The sequence below is a fragment of the Euprymna scolopes genome, chromosome 32 (assembly GCF_053919585.1).
Source record: "Euprymna scolopes isolate OS-2025 chromosome 32, ASM5391958v1, whole genome shotgun sequence".
Taxonomy (NCBI): domain Eukaryota; kingdom Metazoa; phylum Mollusca; class Cephalopoda; order Sepiida; family Sepiolidae; genus Euprymna; species Euprymna scolopes.
Window position 1 is genome coordinate 3,524,640 of NC_136513.1, and position 20,721 is coordinate 3,545,360.

Here is a 20,721-nt window from a genome sequence, read left to right on the forward strand (position 1 = left end):
ATATATATATATATATATATATATATATATATATATTATATTATATTATATTATATTATATTATATTATATTATATTATTACACAGACGCAGCTGGTACCACAATACGTAACTTCTCTATATCTCATTCCCTATCACAAATTGTTACGTTTCCAAACCCGTTTCCCTGACCAGCAAGAACAATATGCATCACTTCTAGATCTGTTTCTGACCACAGTTGCCGATGACTGTGTAACGAATGCCTTCTTGGAAACGCCAATCATGCAGTGGTAATGGTTGAAATCGCCCTATATTCTAGAGCAAAAACTGAAGAGCCACTGCTCAAAACAACGAAATATTATAAAAAAGCTTACTGGGAAGCCATCAAAGACCTCATGAGGGACGCTCCATGTCAAAATATCTTTTCACTTCCTACTGAACATTGCGCAAATGAGACCACTGAATGGTTCAAAGCGCCAATTGACGCACGCGCAAATTCTATAGCAAACCTCACTCTCCCCAAGAAGTTCACTTCTATTTTTGCAGCTGTCATAGCGCAAAGACGGCATGCGTACCGCAAATTTAACCGACATAAGTCCAGTTCAAACAGACAGAAGTACATAGAAGCCAGAAATAACTGTAAGAAAGAAATAGCGACAGCTAAGAGAAAATTTACTGAAACCAGCAAAAAACGCATCGAAGCACAGAAATTAGGAACCCAAGACTTCTGGAAAATCTACAGGTAAGGGACAATCAACAATTCTTGCACTATTCAACAATCATGAGGTTTTTTTGCTCTGCATCTGATAAGGCTAACATGCTTGTCAGACGGTTTGCCTCCGACTCCACACTGGACTCTGCTAATCACCACCTCCTTGACTTTCCTTTGCGGACAGACCTCACACTAGTCCATCTGAAAATCACCCCTGCCCAGGTGCATGCTATCATAAGAAAGCTTGACACTACAAAAGCATGTGGACCTGATCTGATCCCGGCTGTGCTATTAAAAAAGTGCGCCGCCGAAGTAGCTCCAGTTCTCTCCAAACTTTAGAACAAATGCTTTAATGAATCTAACTTTCCTACCTGCTGGAAAAAAAATGCTTCTGTGGTGCCAGTTTTCAAGAATTCTAGCGAAAGAACTGACCCAGTAAATTATCGTCCCATTAGCCTCCTCCCATTTTCGCCAAAATATTTGAGACCATAATTAAGCAAGCTCTAGTCCATCACTTAACAGATGATAAAATTCTGACTGACCAACAATATGGGTTTAGGCAAGTCCGTTCCACAGCAGACATCCTAACTGTAATTTCAGAACGTATATACCATCCACTGGACAAAGCGGAGGAGAGCAGAGCGGTATGGCATGAGGGTCTTCTCAAGAAAATCAGATCATACGGCATCACTGGAAGAATATATAACATAATTAGATCCTCCTTAGATCAGAGAAAAATCCAGGTTGTCCTTGACGGTCGTACATCTAAACAATATGATATAAATGCAGGAGTGCATCAGGGGTCTATCCTTGGACATCTGTTATTCCTAATATTCATAAATTACCTTCCTGACAAAATTATCTGTGAGATGGGTATGTATGCTGACGACACCACGCTCTATAACATACACGGCAGCAAAAAAATGAAATATCTAAAGAACTGGCAGAAACACTAGAGGAAGACCTCCGATCCGTAGTGGCATGGGGACAAAAATGGATGGTCACCTTCAATGCTGCCAAGACTAAAGGTGGGTTCTCTCTATCTTGCTAGAAAGCTATTAACGCCTGAAAATATCCTATACCTCTATAAGGCCACCATTCGCCCATGTATGGAATATTGTTGTCATATTTGGGCTGGTGCATCTGCCAATAGTATCTGGCTCCTAGACAAGGTTCAAAAGAGAGTCGTCAATCTGATAGGTCCTGAACTGTCAGCTAAACTTCAGCCTCTGTCACATCGATGAAATGTTGCATCCCTCTGCCTGTTCTACAAGTACTTTAACGGTGAATGCTCTGACGAACTGCAAGCACTTATGTCCCCTCGACGTAAATACCCCCGACAAACCTGACAAGCAGCTAAATCCCACCCCTTCACAGTAGAGATCCTTAGATACAAGAGAGCCTTCTACTCCAGTAGTTTCTTCCCCAGAACAGCAAGACTTTGGAATTCCCCTCCAGGTCCCTGCTTCCTCGACTGTTCTGACATGCAGAAGTTCAAGCGTAACGTGAACCGACATCTTGCTGCCCAACTTTCTACACAGTACCCCTGGTGCTTATGTCCCTGATATTAGCCCCCTACAACAAAGTGCCAATGTGTCTTGTATGGGGTGAAAATACAATAATATATATATATATATATATATATATATATTGATTTTTAAAATATAATTATCCACTGACACGTGTTTCGTCGTCTACGACTCATCAGAGTGGTTTAATCTAGCGAGATTCGAAATCGGGACCCCATGGTAAGAAGCATGGATTCAGTCTCGCTAGATTCAGCCACTGATGCGTCGTGTAAATGGATAATTATATTTTAAAAACAATGAATATGCCGTTCGCCATATGAGGGTACCAAATTGATTAAATGGAAAATTATTTCCAACTTACATTGAGGTAAACATGCACTTTCATAAATAATTGAATTCATTCAAAACGTATCGCAAAACAAGAAAAAACAAACAAAAAGCAAATAACAACTATATATATATATATATATATATATATATATATATATATATATATATATATATATATATATATATATATATGAGGGACTTAAAAGAATAAGATTGATTCTTTAACAGGAAATAATGCAAATAGCTCAACAAATTGCTTTGGAACTTATTTAGAAAATGAAGAATAAAAGAACGACATTATAAAAATATATACTAATGCATATACATTTATTCGGTTATTTAATATAAATGCTACATAAATTAGCGATGTAGGATAAGTAAACTGCTTATACCTAGGTATTTCGAAGCCAAATACTTCTCATCAGAAAAGTAAAGAAGCATTAGGCTTTGAAATACCTAGGTAAAAAGATCTTCATATTATGTATATACATACATATATATATGAACATACATATATATATTATGTATATACATATATTATATATATACATACATATATATATAAATATATATAAATATATATATATATTAAGTAAATTCGTACTTCTGTTTGTTTGTTTGTTTGTTTGTTTAAGGCAATGACGTTCTGCAAGTAGTTTGGTTTTCCGTAGCTAAATAATCCGATACGGTAGCGGTTGCTGCAGATATGACCAGCCGCAAGGATGATGAGGGCAGCAGGAGTTATCTTTTCTTTCGATTATCTTGTTCTCTTCTTCTCTGCAAATAAGATCTTGTCCTTAACATTTGCTCACCAGCTAATGCGATCGGGTGTCTTTAAATAGAAATCATTCCTCTGAATGTCACAAGTCGTTAGATCTCTGTGTATATATATATATATATATATATATATATATATATATATATATATACACACACTCACACACACAAATATATATATATATATATATATATGTATATATATATATATATATACTAACATTTCAGCCCGGCGTTGCCCGGGTGTGTGGATGTGTATGTTAAGCAGAATAAAAAAGTCATAGTAGGAAGGCAGGCTCGAACTCGTACCGTAAAGGAGGAAAAGAACGGGAAAACCCCTGACGTTTTTGCTCTTACGCCAAACCGGAAGAGACGTATGTTTTAATTAAGGCTAGATAATCGAAAGGAGAGGATGACCTTCGAAAATATCTGCGAAAAAAGATATTAATGTTTTTAGCAAATAATTGTCGTCTGAAAGGTCGAACTTCAAAACGATACTGATCTTATAATAATCCGTCGCCTATGTCGAAAGTTTTAGGCATGCATGCAAACATACATACATACATACATACATTTATATATTGGTAACTCAAATTTTCGACCCAAACCGATTAAAAAGCTTGTTTACATTATAGTCGCCCCACATTTTAGTCTGCATTTTTGTAATTATAAATTTATTATTTAATTTTTTTATTTAAATATTTTTACGTGCATAAAAGTAAGTTTTCTATAGACATGCCAGTTTCAAATTATCACTTCTCTTTACTGTGGCTTAAATTTGTTGATAAGGATCGAACTCGTCACTGCTCGATAAGTGTCCCTGTGTTTTACCACCAGACCTTATACATTTTTGTGCACGAGTTTTATCGCTTTAAATGCAAGATGGTTGATTTATTTATTTTTTATTAGCGATTATTTTGTCTTCTGCTTTCTAAATAAATCTACAATCTTGCATGTAACGCGATAAAAATCGCGATATATATATATATATATATTATTATTATTATTATTATTATTATTATTATTGTATTATGCAAGTGTACATGGAAGAAACAGTAGCACATTGAGGTCTACCATGGTGAGGTTGTACGCAATACCACTAAATTAAACAATGATATATACATTTAATTAACGATAAAATATGTCTGTGCGAAATATCCGGTATGCGTGAAATAAAATACTATTTGTGAATTATATTATTTTAACTTTAATACTAGGTAAAATATTTAGCAAACACTTCCAGAAATGGTAATACCATTTATTATATATACACTCACAAGCACATACACATCCATGTGTATATACACACATGCGAGTTTATGCATATATATATATATATACATTATTTTTTCGCATACACACATACACACGCATAGACGTACACATGCACATACATACACACGCATATATATATATATATATATAACATTTTTTAAGTTTGTTTTTGAAATATCGTTACTTTCAATGTATACCGTTTTCGTTTAACGGGTCTAGATTGTTATTTTAAAACCAGTCACCGTTAATTTGGAGCTTAGCTCAATGTATCTATTTAATAGGTGCAGAGCATATATAGTGTAAAATTTTGTTGGAAATTCAAAGACTCCAGTTTTCTTTTTTTATAACCTTCGTTTATTTCCTGATTTTGTTTCCTTTACAGCTGTTTCATTAGTGGGTAAGCAATTTTACGATTTATGTGTCCATAAAAATATCCTGTCTCCACCAACTTATTCAGATGTTTATTCATTAGATTTTTACAACAAAAGGTATATTTTTAACATGGTGAACATCGTATTCGGGTAAAAGGATTTCCAAACATATATATATATATATATATATATATATATATATATATATATATATATATATATATATATCGATTAAGCTACACAAAATTTTTCGCATTTCACTCTCGTTAGGATTCACCAGGCTTTATGCATTTTATGGAGAGAGAGAGAGAGAGAGATAGAAAGAGAGACAAAGAGAGAGGCAGTGAGAGACAGAGAGAAAGAAGAGAGAGAAAAAGACTGACACTTTCTGTTTCAGCTATTAATTAGCCTGTACACGTATAATACATGAACATAACGAATTAATAGTGTACTACACTGATGTGTCTTTTTTGTTTCAAATCGAATATGTAAGATGTTTATATGTTTTTTCGTTTTTGCAAAATTTTTATATCGGATGTGTGGATAGTCTGTGTTCTAAATTGAAGATATGATAGATGATGTGATTATATTCCCTCATGTCAAAAATTAAAAAAACACACACACACACAAACAGATAATTTCGTATTCTTAAAATAAACAATGGGTTATGTCTGAAATTTTATTTCATGTATCACGATTCACATCAGAAAATAAATGATCGTCTATATATTTTCACAGTTTCGCCTTAACCAGTCTTTTTATTCAGCTAGTGCTGATATTTTTATTTTTTTTTGGTTTTTCGCTCCGATTTCATGTAAGCAAGAACGCACTACGTTTTTGTTGCTTAACTTCACCCTTGCCACTGCCGCAGTTTTGATAATGCACTGACGGTAATGAAGTAGCGTGTTTTATTTCTGTTTCAGAATAATATTCAAAACGGTTTAATTCATCCATTTGGTTTTGTCCGACTCTTATGACCAAATTAGGCGAAGAATTCAATTTCAAGTTACACTGAGAATAACACGTTGGTAAAATCGTGACACTTTCGGGCAAGCATCTTGTTTCTCCATTACCATCGATTTTCTGCTCGTATCCATCAGTGACTTTCTTTTCATTGTCGCCATTTTCACAGTCACTTTGATGGTTGTCGTCTAATTCAGTTTCATCTAATTCTTCCGTACCTTCTAACACAGGTCGACAACGTGCACCTCTTTCACGCTGGCGCCTTTTCCATGTATAGTTGAACCATTGGTTCTGATAGTGGCGCTCTTCACCAGTCATCTGCCGAAGCGTCTCTAGGTGTTTCTTATCGGTTACGTTTACCTGCTGACTCATTTGAAATTCTTCTAAAAGTTCGTCAGACTCGCAGTAATGATCCGGTTGTTCAAAGTCGCTTTCTTCGTTGTCAGACACCATCACAAAGCCGCCATTTTGCTCACCGTCTTTTTTGTGCTTATGTTCTCTGTAAATCCGATAAGTTTTCTTCTTTCTATGCGTTAACGCTTTTGTTTTATTCTTCTCTATCGTGTCAGCAGCATACCTTTCTCTCTTTTGTCCTTCAGGCAGGTTCACACGATCATCATCATCATCATCATCATCATCATCATCATCATCATCATCTTCTTCTTCTTCTTCTTCTTCTTCTTTTATCGCTCTAACCTCTTCGTCTTCATAGTCTGAGAATCCAATTGAGGCATAGGAGAGTTTTCCATCCGGTCCAGTGTTATGGTGCTCGGTTCGATGCAACTGCTCCTTTTGGCGTGAACCGTGAGTATAAAATTTCGGTGCACGGACCTTCCGGGCTCCGCGATACGGTGGGGCGAGGGGTTCTGGCGGAGCTTCCACTATTAAGGGGCAATAACCATCTGGCAAAGGATGCGAAAGTATTTCCTCATCCTGTAAAAATAATATAAAAATTATATTAGTAAACAAAATATTTGTTTAAAAAGGTAAATTCGTTGCTGAAAATCGGGTTTTCTCCGGAGACATATTATGGGAAAGTATTTTTTTAAAAAATGATAATGCCTAATTTTCAAAGTGAGACCACCGGCGTATTTCAATCTATCTAAGTTTGTTTCGGAATAGGAAATCTTTATATGTTACATGTGTACTATGTGCTCGGAAATTATATAACGTTTCTTTACTACAATTTATATTTATATACTCAACTCGGCTCACACAAATTATAAAAATAATGCTTTATTTATAATAATTTTAAAATTGCAATTAATGTTTCTGGCTCTTGATTTTGGCATTTTATTAAAATTATTATCAGGGACATTTTTCTCCGGAATAGTATCTATTAAGAAGGCTGGGGATCTTAAAAAGGTGACAGGGTTCAGAAAGAGCGTAGGTAGGAGGAAAAAAATGAATTTGTGTGGTAGAAAACACTTACTCAAAGAATATCCGAGAAAATGTGCTAATTATGGAAGAAAAATCGAAAAATCTAAATTAGTTGAAATATATCTTCTTACTACTAGTGTTTTTAGATGACATATTAGCTTGAATTTTATCCGCTTGATATGCTGTGGATTTTAGTTAAATATAAATGAGGCGGGACTTGTGACATACAAAAGTGTAATTTGTAGAAACAAATAACGTTCTAGGTGAAAAATTGCAGTTTCTAAATAGTCTGTCAAATTATACGTGATTCAAAAACTAGCATAGAATATATGAATTTGCTTTCTTTCTCTATTGTAGACCAAATAATGGAATGATGATTAAAGGTCGAAGGTCAGTGGATGTTGAATCTATAATTGTCTTAGTCGTACTCAATACCCAAGCAGAAAGTTTGGAAAAAATTGTGTTTTAATTGTCGGGTTTACATAACACCAACGACAGTAATATAATATAAAAAATTGCAAAAGCCTTATCTAGATCATACTTCTCCATATTGTATCCGACTTTATGCCACGCATGCCTAGAAAAAAACATATTTAACTGTTTAAGCTAAAATTTAAATTTTTACCACACAAATTAAAGAAAATTGCAATTGCCACTTAAGCTGAAGATTACGTTATTCTATTCAAAATCATAAATCAGACTATGAAAAATATGAGTCTTCATTGGTTCTAATATTGTCTAAATAGCGAATCTTTACGATGGACGTATGCCATTTAGCTTTTCTCTTGATTTTGTTGTTTGCCTGTCATATGACAAAATTAAGTCATCGTTATCCAAGAAATGATCTATGTTACGATCAAGTTTAGTGAGCGCAGTGGTTGTTAGGCCCCACGCAAAAAACCACACAAACTCAATAGAAAACATAACCTTCACCTTGGTGGCACTGTTAAAAGTAGATTGTAGGTTGTTATTGTCTGGGATCATGCATCCACCGAAATCAGCACTTATCTGAGGCCAGCGTAAAGTGCGTATGCCAATTTAAAATGTTTAATGCTATAAAGGTTAAATATAAGGAATAAAAGAATGTGCCCTTTTTTCTGATGAAAGAAAATACTCAAGAATAAATGCGGAAAGTAAAAGATCATGATGTTGCTTCACGCTTGGATATTCCCATTAGTTATCGTTCAACTAGATTAATGTGGAAACTGCATTACTCATGTCTGTAGTTTCGGATGAATGTCAAGAAATGTTTAGCATGTAAGTCGTCCATTAAAGTTTAATGCCAATTAACTTACCACGACCAATTCCCGTTCATCGTTAAAAGAACAGGGAAACAAAAAGTCAGAAACAGCTGACACATCTCTATTCAAATGCCCACCAACTTGTATTGGATTCTCTTGGTTTTTATTATTTCTAAAAAATGCAAACCCAATAATTTAGTAAAAACAGCACAAAAATAACGTGAAAATTTTGAATATTTTCTCATCATCAACTTCTTAATTTCATTTTTGTAATCTTTTTTCTGTGTACTTTTTTTATTTCCGAAATCCGGAAAAAGAGCTAAGCTAATCACTATAATTAATAATGCATATATAAGTACAACATGTGCAACGTTCCACACATATACATATATGTATATATATATATATATATATATATATATATTAACACACACATATATACATATAGATATTTACATATATATATATATATATTATCATGAATATACATATATATATTGCTATATATATGCATATATATATATTATTACACACACAAACATATATATATATATACATATATATATGTGTGTGTGTGTATATATATATGCGTGTGTGCTCATATTGTCATATATATGTACATACAATTTTAGATTATGAATACATAAGTTCACTCATCATAACAATGCGATTTGCATTCTTATTGAGTTCTTTATTGATTCTCTTCGACATACATATATATATATACGGTGGGGTGGCAAATAAATAGCCTTTTCTGTGCCTTTTCGCCAAGATCCAAATCTAGTATCTGTTCCGGCAGATATTGCAAGCAAAGACCATTTGTGGCTGCAACCCCATATATAAGACCATTGCCTTGTGGCAATCAGTTATTGGTCAATGTAGGGGAAACCGTTCATACCGATTGTCACTATCCAGCTCCCCGACTCCCCGGGGAGCTGTTCCCCATTTGCCCTTCACTCCTTACATTAAAAATCGGCTTTGTGCCTAATTTGTTCGGTGTGGGAGCAAATAAATACCAATCCCACATAAAAGACCTTGGTCAATGTAGGGGCTACCCTTCATATCAATTGTCAATATCCAACTCCCCTAATCCCCGGGGAGTTGGTCCCCATCTCTTCTTCACTTCTCACATTAAAAACCGGCCTTGTGCCTAATTTGCTCGGTGGTGAAGCAAATAAATACCAACCCCACATATAAGACCTTGGTCAATGTAGGGGCAACCGTCATACCAATTGTCACTATCCAACTTCCCTACTCCCCGAGGAGTTGGTCCCTATTTCCTCTTCACTCCTCACATTAAAAATCGGCATTGTGCCTAATTTGTTCGGTGGGGGAGAAAATAAATACCCTTGTCTTGACCTTATTGCCAAGATTAAAGTGCTGTATTTGTTCTTACTACGTGTTGTACTTATGTTTGTAACTTTGTGATGTAAAGGGGGGTCACTTTTCTGTATTAATTTTATATAAAATGATCACTCACTTTACAACCAGTCAGTCTCAAAGCCATTCAAGTCATTCTCCAGATCATTCAAGTTGTTTTTGAAGGATTCCAGTTATTTTTAAAGCATTCGAGTCATTCTTAAGGTAATTCAATTCATCCTTAAGTTCATTAAAGTCATTCTAAGTCATTTACTTTTTATTTATTTAAGTTTTTTCAGACCATTTTTCGGTCATTTTAGTTTATCGTTAAGAATGTCATGTCAATCCTACATTCACGCATTCATTCATTACACAAGAGCACGCGACTTATGGCTATCCGCCTTGTTATATATAATGGATGGTTCATGAGTCTAGATGTGTTAGAGTATGGACAACAGGAAATAGTAGTAAAATGGTCAAAGAATGAGAAGGAAGTAAAACAGAATTGAAAACGCGTAAAGAAGGAACATAAATAAAAATTGCAAAAGTTGAACAATTTAAAAATTGAAATAAGAAAATAACGATCGTAGAAAAAGCGGGTGACGGGTCGACTATTTTTTCGATTGAAATCACAACATGGAGGTAAGAGTATCATATAGTAACGAATGGTCCATTATCTTGGACGACATGTGTTTTCTCACCTGCGAACATTTTCTTAACACTTCAGTTACATGGTTGAAGTCTGGTCGATCGTCAGCGTTACTCTGCCAACACGCCAACATGACATCATAACTATGAGAAAGAAAAACAATTGCAAAATAATGTGAGAGTTAATTATAGGATTTTAAAGGCGAACACATAGTAATTTGAACGTAACCTGCATTTATTCATTCATTTATAAAGTTGTTTTCTTTTTTCACAAATTCTCGTTATAATTAATATTCTCATATCAGATGAAAAACATAAATCTGCATACAATATTCTGTTAAAAAACAACATGTACACATGAATGCATATCAACTGCGAAGTAAAATTGTCGCCAAACACACTACCTTTCTCGCAGAAAACTCAGGCCAGGCGTTCTGTTTCACCGAGATAAATAATAGATATAAACACTGCACTTAAGAGTCATTTGTATACATACATACATACTACTACTACTACTACTACTACTACTACTACTACTACTACTACTATAAATAATAGATATGTGGGGGTCGCCTGGCCTTTTTTTGGGAACTGATTTCCTCCACAAATAATAAAAATAAAAATAAGAAATCTTGTATGCAACACAAACGGAGGTTTATTTCCGGAATAGAAATAACAAATAATAACAAGTTAAAACATAGTTCTCAATATTTCAGAGTTCTTTTTTTTTAGTTCATATGAAAGGTGGAGAGTCTCTTTTTTGTGTAACATTGACAATATTAATGTTCGTCTGTTAAAAGAGAGTATTAATGCGCGGAGCAGTAGAAATGAAATAATTGATGTTTGCACGCGTGGTAAGTACATATGAGAAAGCGTTGAATGAGTCGGAAGAGTTTAAAGAGACGAAAGAATGCTCGAAAGGCTAAGAGATTAAAGAGATAGATTTTGTGTTTGTGCATGTTTATATTTGATTTGATCGGCTCCAAACGAGCTCTAGAAAAAAAGTTTTAAAATGTGTCCTAGGAGGAATTCCATTGGACGGAAGACATCACATGGGGTGCTTTCAACTACGTACGCACCTTTGGTATATAAAGGTCACGCCGGAATTTGCGTGGGTGTCATTTTTCATTTTGTTAACGCGCCGAAACAATCAATTGCACTGCGCGCCTAAATTGTATTTAACGATTTTAAATTTGAATATTAAACTGTGCCAACTGGCACAAATATAAACACTGCACTTACATACTACAACTACTACTACTACTACTACTGCTGCTGCTGCTACTACTACTAATAATAATAATAATAATATTAATAATAATAATAATAATAAAAATGACAATAATAATAATAATAATAATAATAATAATAAATAAATAAATAAACCGTGTAGAAAGTCCTTACAGTACAGCGGAGAAAGCAATTTTACTTCTCTAATAATCGTGGACTATTCCGAGAAACAGATAAAATGCCGAAAATAGAAAAGAGGAACATGATCTACTATTTATAGACCAACAGATTACGAAGGAAGTAATTTTTTTTTTTAAATGGTAGAGATGGACTCCAAGAAAGACTACGACAGTATCCCGCAAGCATAAATAGTAGAAAGAAAAGAAGAGAAAAATGTAAGATAAGATTATCAATCTGATTAAAAAAGCAACAGGAAAATAGATTCTTCAACAGACTGATACGATACAAATACAAAGATTTTCCAATGATATTTCCTATCATCATTACTGTTCATGTTACCACGGACGTCTATTTATAACATACTAAGGAAATGCCAAGCCAGATACAAGTTTACAAAACAAAACAAACCAGATACAAATTTACAAACAAAAAAACGAACCACCTAATGTATATGGACGAACTGAGACTTTTCGCAGGAGACAAAGAGAAACTAGAGACGGTAATAGACAGAACATCTTCAGCCAGCATATTCGAATGGAATTTGGGATACAAGAGTGCGCACTGCTAGTTATAAGAAGGAAAAACTGGAGGCAGCAGAAGGTATGGAACTGCCAAATTGGCATGGGGGGGACAAGAAACGAACATGAAAACTACAAATAGTTAGAAATTATGAAAGCAGACACTATCAAAGAAACAAAAAAAGGGAGAAAATTGGAAAGGAATATCTGAGAAGAAAAAGACAAATAAATTATATGGTAGGAACCGAAGAAAAAGTAATAAACACACAGGCAGTAATACTAGTAACATACTCTGGACCTTTTATAGGTTGAACCAAGTAAGAAGTGAGAGAATCTCGACGAGAAGATCAGAAAACGTATGACCATGCACAATGTATAACATCCAACGAATGATGCTTACTGACACTATGTGAAAATGGAGGAAAACTTGTTAGTATAGAAGACTGTGTGAACAACACAAAAATGAATTAGAAAAATACGTAAGGCACCATACAAAGAGAATTATTACTTTAACAGGAAACACTGTAAAAACTAACAAAACAGAGAATAAAGAAACAAAGGTAAGACGAGAAAAAATCGAAAAAAAATACATGGACGTTCCATTAGAATTACAAAGATGACCCCCCCCCCCGAAAACAACTTGACATAGCTGCGCAAAGGACACATAAACAGAGAAACTGGATTATTAATAACAGTTACTAAAGATAACGCGATTGCAACCAACCATATTAAAGCAAATATTGACAAGACACACAGAAATACAAGTGCAGACTATGTAACCAAAGAGACGAAACGATAAATCATTTAATAAATGAATGTAATAAATTAGCTCGAAAAAATGTAAGATATAGCATGATCAAGTTAAGAAAACAGTTGACTGGGAATTATGCAAAGAACTGTACCTTTAACACTTAGATTAAAGGTACAAGCCCAAACCGGCAGTAGTATTTGAGAACGGAAATCACACAATTCTATTGGATATGTTGGTCCGAACATATAAACCCATCAAAGTACGAAGAATGGATGTCATAATAGTTTACAAGAAGGATAAGTCCCGCAAGATTGTAAATTTCCTCGTTCGAGCATACCAAAAGGTGAATATCAAGGAAGGGGGGAAACGAAACAAATACCTGAAACAAGCTAGAGAGCTGAAAAGGATATGGAAGATGAAGAATGCCAAGAGAACGCCAATAAGAGCAAGGGCATTAGAAACAATCTCGAAAAAATCGAAAAAAGAATGTAAAAGATTTTAATAAGGGCGATGGCCGAGAAGATACAACAGATAATAAAAACGGCTGAAATATTAAAACATGTTTGAATGTAAGGTCATGGGCTACAAACGATAACTGACAGTATAGAAACTGAAACAAAAGTAAAACAAAATGGTAGATAAATATCACATGGATTCAAAAAATAAAATCCGATCATTGTAAGTTTACCCCCTCCTCCAACAAAATCATACTGTCAGTATCAACTGGCACCAAACGAAAGAAAGATAAAACAAAATCGAAAAGAGAAATCACTCATGAGATCCCCACTTGATAAGTGCGAGGATTACTGGAACCTATGGAATGCTTATTGATATTTACATTCCAGTGTGGGACAATGGCCGTTGTCAGTTAGAAATCAATGGTAAACGGCTGTTGTTATAATGCAAATCGATTTGCAAAGTTTATCAAAGAGATGTAGACTATTAGATATTTGCAGAGGCCTGTTGTCACTCAGACTCCAGAAAACACAAGAGTTTGTAGTCAGTGAATCATCTGATAATGATTATGTGAGAACTTTTAGTGGGTAATAATGTTAATATTAATATAATATTTTTATTGAGTAATAATGTTAATATTAATATAATATTTTAGTGAGTAATAATGTTAATATTAATATAATATTTTAGTGAGTAATAATATTAATATTAATATATTTTTAGTGAGTAATAATGTTAATATTAATATAATATTTTTAGTGAGCAATAATGTTTATATTAATATAATATTTTAGTGAGTAATAATGTTAATATTAATATAATATTTTAGTGAGTAATAATATTAATATTAATATAATATTTTAGTGAGTAATAATATTAATATTAATATATTTTTAGTGAGTAATAATGTTAATATTAATATAATATTTTTAGTGAGCAATAATGTTTATATTAATATAATATTTTAGTGAGTAATAATATTAATATTAATATAATATTTTAGTGAGTAATAATATTAATATTAATATAATATTTTAGTGAGTAATAATATTAATATTAATATAATATTTTAGTGAGTAATAATATTAATATTAATATATTTTTAGTGAGTAATAATGTTAATATTAATATAATATTTTTAGTGAGTAATAATGTTAATATTGATATAATATTTTAGTGAGTAATAATGTTAATATTAATATAATATTTTAGTGAGTAATAATATTAATATTAATATATTTTTAGTGAGTAATAATGTTAATATTAATATAATATTTTAGTGAGTAATAATGTTAATATTGATATATTTTTAGTGAGTAATAATGTTAATATTAATATAATATTTTTAGTGAGCAATAATGTTTATATTAATATAATATTTTAGTGAGTAATAACATTAATATTAATATAATATTTTTAGTGAGTAATAATGTTAATATTAATATAATATTTTTAGTGAGTAATAATGTTAATATTAATATAATATTTTAGTGAGTAATAATGTTAATATTAATATAATATTTTAGTGAGTAATAATATTAATATTAATATATTTTTAGTGAGTAATAATGTTACTATTAATATAATATTTTTAGTGAGCAATAATGTTTATATTAATATAATATTTTAGTGAGTAATAATATTAATATTAATATAATATTTTAGTGAGTAATAATATTAATATTAATATAATATTTTAGTGAGTAATAATATTAATATTGATATAATATTTTAGTGAGTAATAATATTAATATTAATATATTTTTAGTGAGTAATAATGTTAATATTAATATAATATTTTTAGTGAGTAATAATGTTAATATTGATATAATATTTTAGTGAGTAATAATGTTAATATTAATATAATATTTTAGTGAGTAATAATATTAATATTGATATAATATTTTATTGAGTAATAATGTTAATATTAATATAATATTTTAGTGAGTAATAATATTAATATTAATATAATATTTTAGTGAGTAATAATATTAATATTAATATATTTTTAGTGAGTAATAATGTTAATATTAATATAATATATTAGTGAGTAATAATGTTAATATTGATATAATATTTTAGTGAGTAATAATATTAATATTAATATAATATTTTAGTGAGTAATAATATTAATATTAATATAATATTTTATTGAGTAATAATGTTAATATTAATATAATATTTTAGTGAGTAATAATGTTAATATTGATATAATATTTTAGTGAGTAATAATATTAATATTAATATAATATTTTAGTGAGTAATAATATTAATATTAATATATTTTTAGTGAGTAATAATGTTTATATTAATATAATATTTTTAGTGAGTAATAATGTTAATATTAATATAATATTTTAGTGAGTAATAATATTAATATTAATATATTTTTAGTGAGTAATAATGTTAATATTAATATAATATTTTAGTTAGTAATAATATTAATATTAATATAATATTTTAGTGAGTAATAATATTAATATTAATATATTTTTAGTGAGTAATAATGTTTATATTAATATAATATTTTTAGTGAGTAATAATATTAATATTAATATAATATTTTAGTTAGTAATAATATTAATATTAATATACTTTTAGTGAATAATAATATTAATATTAATATAATATTTTTCGGTAGTAATGATATTAATATTGATATAATATTTTAGTGAGTAATACTATTAATATTAATATAATATTTTTATTGAGTAATAATATTAATATTAATATAATATTTTTAGTGAGTAATACTATTAATATTAATATAATATTTTTAGTGAGTAATACTATTAATATTAATATAATATTTTTAGTGAGTAATAATGTTAATATTAATATAATATTTTAGTGAGTAATACTATTAATATTAATATAATATTTTTATTGAGTAATAATATTAATATTAATATAATATTTTTAGTGAGTAATAATATTAATATTAATATAATATTTGTATTGAGTAATAATATTAATATTAATATAATATTTTATTGAGTAATAATGTTAATATTAATATAATATTTTTAGTGAGTAATAATGTTAATATTAATATAATATTTTTATTGAGTAATAATATTAATATTAATATAGTATTTTAGTGAGTAATGATATTAATATTAATATAATATTTTATTGAGTAATGATATTAATATTAATATAATATTTATTGAGTAATAACATCAATATTAATATAATATTTTATTGTGTAATAATATTAATATTAATATAATATAATATTTCATGCTAAATAATATTAATATTATATGCTATAATCAGTGAGTAATAATATTGATATTAATATACAATAATAATAAAATATTTGAATGCACTTTTTTCCAAGTGACTTGTACATAATTCAATTTATTTTGTCTCGTAGAAAGAAACAATAAATGTATACAAATAAATTACATTTGTTTAATTGATTCATGAATTATATTTAGCTGATCATTACAGTGAAAACATTTTTTTTTTTACTTTTTGAATTTCTACATTTCTAACACAAATTACAATATTTGCTACTGCTAAATCAGGAAATAGCATTCATTTTTCTCCATCAGGTCACGTTTTTTGTGCTAAATTAGTTAGAAAAAAAATCAAATCTTGTAAGAAAATTGATTACATTTTTGTAATAATTCCAGCTTACTTTCGTCACAACATATCATCGTAATATGTTTTAAGAGAAATAAAATATTTTGCAAACGACAGATATTCATTACATCGATTACTGTAAAACTGAATTGTGGATATTGGTAAACGGAAAGTACACAAAAATTATTCACCATTGTTCAAACTGCAGGACTTGAATTTCCGTTTCTTCAAACTGCTGGAATTCTCACCAACAGGCGGGTCTATTTTCAGATTCCAACACTAGTCAATAATCATGACTGAGTCCCAAAGATAATACCTGGTCTCCATCTCGTTTGAGTCTTAATGGAATTATTTACCCTGCTCGTCACATATTGAACCCAGTTTATCAGGAAACCGGTTTATATATATAAAAATATGTACTGCTTTTGACGCTCATATTTTAGCGCAAGTTTCTGAAAACAGCCAGCATGTTGTTGATAAGGTTTTTTTGTAGTTTCTGGCCAAATTGTTGCCAAGGAAATCTTTCACCAATAGAACAAATGCCTTCTTTGCTTCCAGTCCCACTTCAATCATTGAATTTTCGAACGTGCGAACTCCGAGCTTGATGTGCAGAGGTGGGAAAAATTTTGTATATGTCCATCAAAAGGTCGTTGATGGTCGTTTCTAAAATGACCCGGAATAGCGTACATGTGATTTTTTCTAGTGCTTTTGCTATTACAGCTGATCTCTAGACAGGAGGCAGCAATTCCTTCCGCATAGGTTAGTCCTTCTTCGTTTATGCCGAGCACCAATTTTGAAACTTTTTACGGTTTTATGGCTTTATCCCTTTTCGATATAATCAACCAGAAGTATCCGACTCGTATACTTTTCGTAAACAAAATAATAATTTCCAATCAAAACAATTGTTCGCACGGCATTTATTACCTCAACTAAGTTTTTCTAAAAGGCCTCAGACTGCGTGCATCTTAACAAAATCGTAAAAACCGACATGTGGCCATAGCTCAAAAATATTACCTGGTTGAGAAAAACCGATGTGATTTCTGGATTCAGTGTTTCAGATCTGTCCCTAATCAGACGCAGAAAACCAATTTGTTTTTAACCAGTTTTATTTTTACGACATTTTTTTTTTTTTTAATAAAATTGCAAAACAAAATATTATTAAAAATAAATTATAGATATTGATTGTGTAAGCATTGTTGAATTTTTACGGGCTTTACCAATCTGTATAATAATACGGTTAAGGCAATATCGTATTTGTGCGTAAATTATCAACCTCAAATTTCTTTTACAAATGGGGTAACTGGATCGCTGAAGAAGACAATCAAAATGTACTAATTTTATCTGCTGATTTGTCATACATAAAACTCGAAATATAATACATCTTTTTTATCTCCAGACTAGGATTAGTATGTAATATTCTCGGGTTTCCGTTCTCGACACGTTTATAGAATAGAAAGGAAACATGTCACCGATCTCTATAAAAGTTTTGGATAAAGACTCTGTAATCAGATGTACTATGAAACTATGTTAACCAGAATACTAATATGTTTTAGTTTTGCGAATATGTATACAAGCCATCATTCGTGCCGGACGTGCATAGAATGTACTTCAGCAATGTACAACACGGAGAAGAAACTGAAGATATTCCACCTCCCCTGCTACTGATGATGATGATGATAATAATAATAATAATAATAATAATAATAATAATAATAATAATAATAATAATCACATACTTGTAAATTAATACATATAACAATTATTCATCTAATAAATACATTTCCCTCTCAGTACAGACCAATAAGACCAATAAGTCTCCTGTGTGTTATGAGTAAGTTGCTGGAATCCATATTAAATAGAGAAATAGTCAACCACCTCAGCAAAAACAACCTTCTTAGTGACACACAATATGGTTTCCGTTCTGCAAGATGTGCTAACGGTTATATCTCACAGGATTAGTGAATCTCTTGACAAAGGCTTCCTTTCTATGGCAATTGCTCTTGACATATCAAAAGCCTTCGACAAGGTATGGCATAAGGGTCTACTTCACAAGATTTCCAGCTACGGTATAACTGGAAATGTTTTCTCAATCATTAAATTATTTCTCTCCGATAGGCTCATAAGAGTAGTGGTAGATGGACAAAAATCAGAGGTCTGCAGTATTAATGCTGGAGTCCCTCAAGGGTCAATCCTGGGCCCAACCCTCTTCCTGATCTACATCAATGACCTCCCTAAACACATACTTAAATCATTCGGTGACATCTATGCTGATGACACGACCATCTACGGCAACACATCAAAGGCTGTAAATGACAAAGTTCTCTCTGATTCTCTCTCCTCTGATCTCGAGCGCGTGGTTCAGTGGGGGAAGACGTGCCTGGTTTCCTTTAATGCATCTAAAACCAAACTCCTATCCTTACATCATCAACGCTCTGATCCCCATCTGGCACCAATTGGGATGGATGGCTCTCGTCTGGGTGAGGCCCCGTGTTTTGACAAACTTCTGGGTTTGACCTTTACTTCTGATCTGAAATGGAACATGTACATCACGTCTGTTGCCAAGGTCGCTGGAAAGATGGTGGGATCCTTCTTCCGCTCCAGAAGATATCTCACTACTGATGCAATTCTCTATCTATATAAAAGCCAAGTACGTCCAAGGATGGAGTACTGCTGCCATATCTGGGCAGGAGCTGCTAAAAACAGCCTATCTTGCCTTGACAGAGTACAAAATAGACTTCGTCGCTTAGTGGGGGATGCCCTTTTCTCTACCCTGCAACCTCTCTCCCACAGAAGAGACGTTGCGAGTCTATCCTTGTTTTATCGTTATTTCCATGGCAGGTGCTCGTCTGAACTCCAATCTCTGGTACCTCCTCGCCAATCTTTCACGAAAAACATCTGTCTAGCTGAATCCACAGTGAAAAATTTCCCCCACTCTTTATCTGTGCCTAAATCAAAACGTGGATTCCATTAACAAAGCTTCTTTCTTAGAACTCCACGCCTGTGGAACTCTGTTCCGTCTGCCTGCTTCCCACCTGACTACAACTTGAATGTCTTCAATTCCAACGTTAACAAATTCCTAATGAACCGCCCCCTTAAGTAAACACTTCATTAAATCTCCACACTAACGTACTGTACTTGCAATAACCCTTATCCCTGAGTGGCTTCTGGGCCTTGATAAGTGGTGACCACCGTGTAAAAAAAAAGTTATTGTAAGACTAATGTTCGCATTTATCCGACCTTACATTGCAATTATAGGGGGTGGTTGTTAAAAGAACGTTATAAAATAACTTATTATTTAATTCTTTATACGAAACACATCCAAAGGTATTTGAAATTAGTCAGTACCTATTAATTGCGTCCTCATCGTGCCATATTTAGACAACATGTCGTTTTTAAATGTGAGGCAACTCGTGCGTCCCTAAACACGGAAAT

At 31.7% G+C, this 20,721-nt stretch overlaps 1 protein-coding gene across 1 annotated transcript in view; it reads right to left on the reverse strand.

The window, feature by feature from the left end:
• Positions 1-5,637: 5,637 nt before the first annotated feature.
• The window catches only part of LOC145256188 (uncharacterized), a 491,452-nt gene continuing 476,368 nt past the window's right edge, over positions 5,638-20,721 (reverse strand). The window contains exons 20-21 of the mRNA XM_080114776.1: positions 10,617-10,707; positions 5,638-6,868 (exon numbers count right to left, since the gene is read on the reverse strand). Coding sequence (XP_079970902.1) covers positions 5,783-6,868; positions 10,617-10,707 — 1,177 coding nt within the window. The 3' untranslated portion in view covers positions 5,638-5,782. The remainder of the gene's footprint in view (positions 6,869-10,616; positions 10,708-20,721) is intronic.